The 9,955-nt window shown below is 36.9% G+C and overlaps 1 protein-coding gene across 1 annotated transcript in view; it reads left to right on the top strand.

Annotated features, from left to right (window-relative positions):
• Positions 1-3,434: 3,434 nt before the first annotated feature.
• Positions 3,435-9,955, top strand: part of INTS8 (integrator complex subunit 8) — a 55,414-nt gene continuing 48,893 nt past the window's right edge. The window contains exons 1-2 of the mRNA XM_039866390.1: positions 3,435-3,722; positions 4,939-5,113. Coding sequence (XP_039722324.1) covers positions 3,593-3,722; positions 4,939-5,113 — 305 coding nt within the window. The 5' untranslated portion in view covers positions 3,435-3,592. The remainder of the gene's footprint in view (positions 3,723-4,938; positions 5,114-9,955) is intronic.

Here is a 9,955-nt window from a genome sequence, read left to right as displayed (position 1 = left end):
TAACCAGAAGAGGTATTGCTGAATCATAGGGTAGTTTTATCCTTAATTTTTGAGATACATCTATACTGTTTTCCACAGTGGCTGCACTAATTTACATTTCCACCAACAGTGCATGAGGGTTCCTTTTTCTCCACATCTCTCCAACATACTTCTTTTCTTTTTGATAATATTCATCATAACAAGAATAAAGTGGTATTTCGTTGTAACAAAAATAATAGGTTTTGATTGGCATTTCTCTAATAACTAGTGATGTTGAACATCTTTTCAAATGTCCGTTGACCATCTGTATGCCTTCCTTGGAAAAGTGTCTACTCAAGTCCTTTGCCTATTTTTTAATTGGATTGGTTTTGGGGTTTTTTTTTTTTTTTTTTGAGTTGTATGAGTTCTTTATATATTTTGTATATTAGCTCCTTATTGGAAGTATCATTTGCAAACAGCTTCTCTCATTCAGTTGGTTGTCCTTTGTTTTATTAAAGGTTTCTTTAGCTGCACGGAAGCATTTTAGTTTGATGTAGTCCCATTCATTTATTTTTGCTTTTGTTTCCCTTGCCTTTGGGTCCAGTTCATAAAAACACTTCTGAGACCAAGGTCCATATGTTTAGTGCCTATGTTTTCCTCTATATATTTTATTGTTTCAGGTCTTACATTCAAGTCTTATATCTATTTTGAGTTAATTTTTGTGTATGGTGTAAGATTGTAGTCTAGTTTCATTCTTTTGCATATGGCTGTCCAGTTTTCTAACACCATTTGTTGAAGAACTTTCCTTTCTCCATTGAATATCCTTGGCTCCTTTGTTGAAAATTACTTGCTATTTCCACTCTTTGGTTTTTGCAAATGTTGCTATGAGTATTCATATATAAATCCTTGCATATGCATGTGTTTTCATTTCTTCTGGATAGATACCCAGAATGGAAATTGCTGAGCCATATGATAATTCTATGTTTAACATTTGTGAAATTACCAAACTGTTTTTCAAAGTGGCTGCACCATTTTACATTTTACGTGTATGAAGGTTCTGATTTCTTCATAGCCTTACCAACTCTTATTGTCTTTTTGATTATAGCCATTTTAGTGAATGTGAAGCAGTATCTCATGCAGTTTTGGTTTGCCTTTCTTTCAATGACTGATGATGCTGAGTATCTTTTCATTTGAGTATTGGTCATTTATATGTCTACTTTGAAGAACTGTCTGTTCCAATCCTTTATCCATTTTTCATTTTGGTTATATGTCATTTTATTGTTGCGTTCTAAAAGTTCTTTATATATTCTAGATACAATTGTTTTATCGGATATAAGGTTTGAAAATATTTTCTTCCAGTCTGTGTGGATTTGCTTTTCACTTTCCTGATGGAATCTTTAGAGTTTTATCTTTTAAATAGAAATATTTTCCCAGGCTTTGTTATTCCAGAAAGCCTATGACATACACAAGTTAAAGAAGCCTCTATTTTGTCTTCATTGTTTTGTTTTATTTTGATTTGGTTTTTAATATTCTGGGGGCACCTTTTTGAGAATACTTACATCAGGATCGCCACACACTAAGAGAGAAATATGTGCTACTGACAGGATCCAAACACTCCAAAGTTGGGAAAACAAACTTGGCCACAAAATTCCAGACTTCGCAGAATATGTGTCTCACATCAGAGCAAAGCAGATGGTGATTTGCAGGATCTTCTGATAGACACCCTCCACTTGTACTGCTCAGAGGGACAAGGGCCCCTGGCTGAAATCTTGAGTTCCTTAGGTTTCTTTAAAGTTGATGAGGGCTTAACTGACTGCCTCAAAGAGTGAGGCTCTAAGTTTGCTAAACTTAAAGATCTTTGTGGACATTCAAATACCTACTCCGTAAAGGGAAGTTCAGACCCATAGGATTTGTTTGTTTTCGGTGTTTTACTACCTGTAGCACTTTTATGGTAGGATATCCTTAAGACTAAATAAAACACCTGGGGGCTTATTAAAATTGTATAATGTTATTGTGTTAGATGATAGTGGAATCATGAATTCTTCCTTAGTGTAAACATCTCATATTTTTTATGTGTAACAAATATTTGTGTCAAATGTAAAATTGATCTGTATTGACTTCTTAAACTTTAATGACAAACTGGATTATTATAGTCTTTTGAACATGTTTATTTATACGGAACACAGTGAATGGCTATGAATTTTATGTACTATGATATTTTTAATTGACTTTATGGTTTCTTCTTATCAGAGTTTTAAAAATTCCAGTATTTAAGAACCACCTTGTCATTATATTAGTAGCTAATAAAAGTGATTATTATTTGGAAGCTCTCCTAACTATTTTATTTGAGCATATTTTGGATTGCTCTTGTTTTAGCTCTCACTTTGTGATTAAACCTCTATCCGAAGATTTGTGGAGGAAGACCTTCACACATTCCTTTCTTCCTTTCCTGTTTCCTTCTTTGGTTTACTCCTTCCTCTCTCTTTCAGTGGAGGGAACTTGCAGAGATGAGGTGAAGACACTCTTCTTCAGAAGGGGAGCAGATACATGAGCATAGGCAAAATGTCAAGGCCAAGGACATGCAGGAAGAGGGCTCCCTAAAAAGATTTATGTCAGAGGAAATAGAAGCCTTCTGAAGGGAACCCTCAGCTACCCACCACCAAAGCTAAAAACCCTCCTGAGTCCAGATGCCTTCTTCCATCCGTTCTTCGTATGTCCTTTTCATCAACAGCGTGCCCTGCATCAATGCATCTCTCAAGTATCCTGCCTTCATAGATTATCTCTTCACACTCTTGTCTTCGATTTTTCCCTCTCTACTGTATCTTTACCATTAATATCTAAACACATTTAGATATTTCCTATTAAACAAGAAAAATAAGAACACGAAAGGAAAAATTACCCTTAACCCCACCTCCACTCTTAACGTGCGCCAATCCATTCTTTATACAGGAGCCAGAGTTATCTGTTTAAAAGATCAAACTGATCATGGATGGCATGCCTTTCTTAAAATATTCCAATGGCTTCCTATTGCTTTTAGAATAAACTTCCAAATCCTCACCACGAAGTATAAGCTCAACGGAATTAACCCCACTCCTTATCTTCTCTCTTCTGGACTCTCTGGGGCCCTACTGTACAGGCTTCTTCTGATCTGTTTCTGGAACTTGTGGAAAACCATTCATTCTTACCCTTCCCTAACCTGTTCTCTGGGTTTTACGAAGACATTGAGACTCATTGCAACCCTAGATGAGGCTGTTTCCTTTGCTGACTGAGAAATTCCCAGGAAAACGTGAAAGCTACCCGAGACCAAGCTACCCGAGACCAAGCTACCTGAGACCTAGCTTCCCTCGAATCATCTCCCATGGTAACCGGGAGAAGGCGTGGTCTGGGGGCCGGTTACGCCCTCTTACTCTCCAACTCGAGCTACGATTGGCCGGAGGCGCATGCGCAGGGAGGCGGATCCAAGAGTCCCAACTCCGGCGGGACGGCACGGCCATTTTGGATTGTGAGGGTTTCTGGCACTCTTCGAGAGCAGTTTCGCTCTCGGCGGTTCGGTGGATCACAGCCCCGGGGCTCGCGTCCGAGTGTCAGGTTGGAGCCAGGAAGCGTCCCTGGGGGTAGCGGCGGCGGAGGCAAGATGAGCGCGGAGGCGGCGGACCGGGAGGCGGCCACCTCTAGCCGGCCCTGCACCCCGCCGCAGACCTGCTGGTTCGAGTTCTTGCTGGAGGAGTCGTTGTTGGAGAAACATCTGCGCAAGCCCTGCCCGGGTAAGCGCGGCGCCAGAGGGGAGCGGGATCCGGCCAGGGGCGCTGCCCGCCGGGCTCACAACGACCCGGCGCCTTCTTGGTGACGAAGCTGCGGTCCAGGCAGGAGTCGCTGACTGGAGCGAAGCTCTGGCCGGACCCCCTCGCTACGCATTAAGCGTCCGGGTGGGAGGGGGCCAAAGAAAAGCGCAGGACTGACCCTTTCGCCCCCACCCCTTTGTCATTTTACTGTTTGGGATTTTAACACCTGCGAGGTAGTCTTGTGACATTGCTTAGGTTGGGGAGGCTGGCTTGAACCCTCCTCTTTACTGAACCCCGCTGTGATTAATTTGAAGACGAAATCAGCGGTTACGGAGCTAATCCTGACGCTAATTAGTTATATTTTAGGTTTTTATTTAACTGTTTTGTTCTTCAATGAGGGGATTTTACTGACTCAATGATATATTTCAAGTTTGGGCTGTAAAATAAAATGAGAAAATCTTTGAGAACAGGAAATGCTATACAACTGCTAGATGGTTATATAATCCTAATTAATATCCCAATCAAGGAGTGCTGTTAGGGAGGGAGGCTTTCCAGGCATTTCTGGAAAGAGGTACTGGCATAAAGGTAAGTTCCTTGATTAGAATTTTGTTGATGAAGTTCGAATCTAGGTGTGTCTTGTTCCGTCTAATAGACTGGCGTTAACTGATGGAGACGACAGTGTTAGGTTAAGCGTACTTGGGTAGTTTTACCACCTATATTCTTTTAATTCATTGCTTTTAACATTTATTGAGTGCTTTATGGGTTCCAGACACTGCGTAATACTTCACATGTGTTATCTCATTTAATTCAGTCTTCATAATCTGTGTGTGAGGTAGGTAGTATCTATTTTGCATTGACTGAAACAGGTAAATTGGTGAAATTTCCACCAATTACGTGTTAAAACAATAATTCTAAAGACAGCATCTCTTTCCTCTAATTGACATTGGTTGTTTGCTGACCTGGAAATTTAACCATTCTGTTCTTTCCTGTCAAGTACTTTCTTCTGGGAATTGGTTATCCCTTCCTCCCTAGCACCTTTCCTGATCTTCTCCTTTATTCCTCAAGTACACTTATAAATAATATTCCTTAGTCACAACTACACAGCTGTTTGAATTCTTTGCTTTCATAAAAAAATACAGTGAATCATTTTTCATCTTCATAGTTAAAACTTAAAATTTTATTTTCTTTTAAATCTTAGATCCTGCACCAGTTCAACTTATAGTTCAGTTTTTGGAACAAGCTTCCAAACCTTCAGTTAATGAACAAAACCAAGTTCAACCTCCACCTGATAATAAGAGAAATCGTATTTTAAAACTACTTGCTCTTAAAGTTGCTGCACATTTGAAGTGGGACTTGGACATATTAGAGAAAAGGTATACAAGGTTTAAATGAAATTTGTTTTGAAGAACTGTTTAGATATTTTGGTTTATTTCTATATATGCTTTTATGATATCAACCCTTAAAATGAAAATTATTTTTCTGTATATTCTTGGTAAAGTATGCAAATATTTTTCAAAAGGTATAGGAAAGTATTTGTTAGATGAATTTAAATCACTTTCTGAAGTATAAACTTGATCATATCAGTAATAAGGCATTTGATGATAATTTAGTGTGGTGGTTGGAGAAAATCTACACTTAAATAGTTTTAACTGTTTTAGTTTACTTTTACATATCTGAAAAAAATGGATAAAAATTAATGATAGATGTTCTATAATATTTTGAATGATTTGCTGTTGAATAATTCAGTTAATTTTACTGGTCACAAATCAGTCACTTTCTCCCAAACTATTAACATGTCTTATTAGAATTAGTGCTTATTTGTTTACAAATAAATACTTCCAAAGCTATGTTTAGAAAAAAATTTTCATCCCCTTTCCCTCATAATTTAAAAAGAAATACCTTATAGAAAATTTGAAACAATTCAGACAATAGGAAATAATAGGGGAGAGAAGCATTTTTAACATTTCTGTGTAATTTTTGTAATTTTTGTCGTTTTTATCTTTATTATTTTTTATTATTAAATTAAGTTTATCGGGGTAATATTGGTTAATACAATTATATAATTTTCAAGTGTACATTATAATTTGACATCTGTATATTCTAATGTGTGCTCACCACCCAAAGACCAGGTTCCTTAAGCTACCATGTATTTGATCCCCTTCACCCACTTCAACTTCCCCGTCTCCCCCTATATTTGACCACCTTTACCCCATCTACCTCCTCCTCCTCACCCACCCCCTACCTTCTGGTAACCACTAGTCCATGAGTCTACAATATAGTCCATGTCCATGAGTCTCTGTTTGTCCTGTTCCTTTGTTGCTTTTAGGTTTATATCCCACGTATAAGTGATAGCATGGGATTTTCAACTTTTTCTGTCTGGCTTATTTTGCTTAGCATGATTATCTCGAGGTCCTTGTTGTCGCAAATGGCAGTATTTCATCTCTTCTTATGGCCTAGTAATATGCCATTGTATATATGTGCCACAGCTTCTTTAGCCACTCATCTATAGTAGGACACTTGAGGTGCTTCCATGTCTTGGCCACTGTGAATAGTGCCGCTATGAACATTGGTGTGCAAATATCTTTTCGGATGTGGGTTTTCGAGTCTTTGGGGTAAATACCCAGTAGAGGGATTGCTGGATCATATGGTAGATCAATTCTTAGTTTTTTGAGGACCCTCCATACTGTTTTCCATAGTGGCAGTTTGCAGTCCCACCAGCAGTGTATGAGGGTTCCTTTCTCTCCGCATCCTCTCCAACATTTGTTATTACTTGTTCTGTTGATTATAGCTATTCTAACATTGTGATTTAGATTTGCATTTCCCTAATAGCTAGATATGGTGAGCATCTTTTCAAATATTTGTTGGCCATTTGAATGTCCTTTAGGAAGAAATGTCTGTTCAAGTCCTCTGCACATTTTTTGATTGGATTATTTGTTTTTTTGTTGTTATTGAGTTGTATGGGTTCTTTGTATATTTTGGATATTAGGCCCTTATCGGAGGTGTTGCTTGCAAATATATTTTCCCATTCGGATGATTCTCTCTTTACCTTGTTGACTATTTCTTTTGCTGAGCAGAAGCTTTTTAGTTTGATGTACTCACATTCATTTATTTTTGCTTTTACTTCTCTTGTTTTGAGGTCAAATTCATAAAATCCTCTTTAGGTCCAAGACTCTTGAGTTTAGTTCCTATGTTTTCTTTTACGCATTTTATTGTTTCAGGTCTTATATTCAGATCATTAATCCATTTTGAGTTAATTTTTGTGTGGTAATAGACAGCAGTCTAGTTTCATTCTCCTGCAGGTGGCTTTCCAGTTTTCCCAGCACCATTTATTAGAGAGGCTTTCCTTTCTCTGCTGTATGTTTTTGGCTTCTTTGTTGAAAAATATTTGCTCATATAAATACAGGTTTACTTCTGGACTCTCAATTCTGTTTTACTGGTCCGTGTATCTGTTTTTCTGCCAATATCATTCCGTTTTGATTACTGTCGCTTTGTAGTATAATTTGAAAAAAGCCTCGTTCTTTTTTCTCATGATGACTTTGGCAAATCAGAGTCTTTTGTGCTTCCATACAAATCTGATATTTTTGTTCTATTTCTTTAAAAAATGCCGATGGGATTTTGATGGGGATTGCATTAAATCTGTATAATGCTTTAGGTAACATAGTCATTTTAACTGTGTTGATTCTTCCAATCCAAGAACACGGAATATCCTTCTATTTCTTTGTATTTTCTTCAATTTCTTTTAATAAGATCTTATAATTTTCATTATATAGGTCTTTCACATGTTTCGTTAAATTTATTCCTAAGCATTTTATTCTTTTTGGTGCAATTGCAAAAGGAATTATCTTTTCCACTTCTTTTCCTGACCCTTCATTATTAGGGCATAGGAACGCTATGGATTTTTGAACATTGATTTTGTATCCAGAAACTTCACTGTGTTTGCTTATTGTTTCTAGTAGTATTCTTGTGGAGTTTTTAGGGTTTTCTATATAGAGAATCATGTCATCCGCAAATACTGACTGTTTGACTTTTTCGTTTCCTGTTTGGATGCCTTTATAGCTTTCTCTTGTCTGATTGCACTTGCGAGGACCTCCAATGTTATATTGAATAATAGTGGCGATATTGGACAGCCTTGCCTTGTTCCTGATCTTAGAGAGAAGGTTTTTAGTTTTTCACCATTAAGTATAATGTTGGCTGAGGGTTTGTCATATACGGCCTTCATTATGTTCAGGCACTTGCCTTCTATACCGATTTTGTTAAGTGTTTTGATCATAAATGGATGCTGTCTTGTCGAAGGCTTTTTCTGCATCTATTGATATAATCATATTCTTATTTTTTAATTATTTAATCGATTTCTGTATGTCGAACCATCCCTGTGCTTCTGGGATGGAGCCCACTTGATCATGGTGTATAATCTTTTTAATATGTTGTGGTATTCGGTTTGCTTGTATCTTATTTAGGATTTTTGCATCTGTGTTCGTGAGAAATATTGGTCTGTAGTTTTCTTTTTTTGTGTTATCTTTATCAGGTTTTGGTATCAGAAATATTGGCCTCATAAAATGAGTTAGGAAGTATCGCCTCCTCTTCGATTTTTTGGAAGAGTTTGAGAATAGGTATTAAATCTTTGAATGTTTGGTAGAATTCACTGGTGAAGCCATCTGGTCCTGGACTTTTACTTTTTGGTAGGTTTTTGATGACTGTTTCAATTTGCATACTGCTGATTGGTCTATTTAGATTTTCCAGTTCTTGATTCAGTTTAGGAAGATTTGTATTTTTCTAAGTACTGGTCCATTTCTTCTAGGTTATTAAATTTGATATTATATACTTTTTCATAGTATTCTTGTATGATCCTTTGTATTTCTACGACGTCAGTCGTAATTTCCCCTTTTTCATCCCTGATTTTGTTTGTATCCTTTCTCTTTTTTCTTTAGTGAGTCTAGAAAAGGGTTTTACAATTTTATTAACCTTCTCTAAGAACCAGCTCTTTGTTGCATTTACTTTTTCTGTTTTTTTTTTAGTTTTCAATTTCATTTAACTCTGCTCTAATTTTGATGATTTCTTTGCTTCTGCTGACTTTAGGCTTCCTCTGTTGTTTCTTTTCTAAGTTTTTAAGATGAAGTATTAGGTTGTTTATTTGGGCTCATTCTTGTTTTTGGAGGTAGGCCTGTAATGATATGAACTTTCCTCTTATGACCGCTTTTGCCGTGTCCCAAAAGTTTTGATCTGTTGTACTATCTTTATCATTCATTTCTATGTACCTCTTGATCTCTCTTTTTATTTCTTCTCTGACCCAGTTATTCTTCTTCAGTAGCATGTTGTTTAATCTCCACATATTTGTGGTTCTTCCTGTTTTCTTTTTGCAGTTGATCTCCAGTTTCAGAGTATTATGATCAGAGAATATGGTTGGTATGATTTCAACCCTCTTATATTAAGGCTATCTCTGTATCCCAGTATGTTAAGGCTATCTCTGTATGCCAGTATGTGGTCGATTCTTGAGAACGTTCCATGTGCACTAGAGAAGAATGTATAAGCAGCTGTTTTGGGATGGAACGCTCTGTAAATGTCAGTTATGTCCAGTTGGTCTAATGTGTCACTTAAGGATGTTATTTCTTTATTGATTTTCTGTTTGGCCGATCTGTCCATATTCGACAGTGGGGTATTTAGGTCCCGTACTATGATAGTGTTTTGGTCTGTTTCTCCCTTTAGTTCTGTTAATAATTGCTTTACATATTTCAGAGCTCCCTGATTAGAAGCATATATATCAACAAGTGTTATGTCTTCTCGGTGCATGATTCCCTTTAATTAAGAAGTGTCCCTCAGTATCTTTTTTTACCTTTTTTATTTTGAAGTCTATTTCGTCTGATATTAGTACCGCTACTTCTGTTTTTCTCTGAATGCCATTTGCTTAAATATCTTTTTCCACCCTTTCACTTCGAGTCTATATTTGTCTTTGGAGCTGAGATGTGTCTGCTGGAGGCAGCATATGGTTGGGTTTTGTTTTTTGATTTAATCTGCAACTCTTTGCCTTTTTATTGGTGAGTTCAGTTCATTTACATTTAGAGTGATTATTGAAACATGAGGTTTTCCTATAGCTATTTTGTCTTTTGCTTTCTGGTAGCTCGGTGCTTCCATTGCTTCCTTGTTTTTGTGTTCTTGTTTTCTTTATTTGGTTGGCTTTTGTGGGTTTTCCCTCTAGTCCTTTTTGTTTTATGTTATAT

Source organism: Pteropus medius, unplaced genomic scaffold (assembly GCF_902729225.1).
Source record: "Pteropus medius unplaced genomic scaffold, Ma_sr-lr_union100, whole genome shotgun sequence".
Lineage (NCBI taxonomy): Eukaryota > Metazoa > Chordata > Mammalia > Chiroptera > Pteropodidae > Pteropus > Pteropus medius.
Note: the sequence above shows the minus strand (reverse complement) of the source record. Positions and strands in the feature narration are given on the sequence as shown.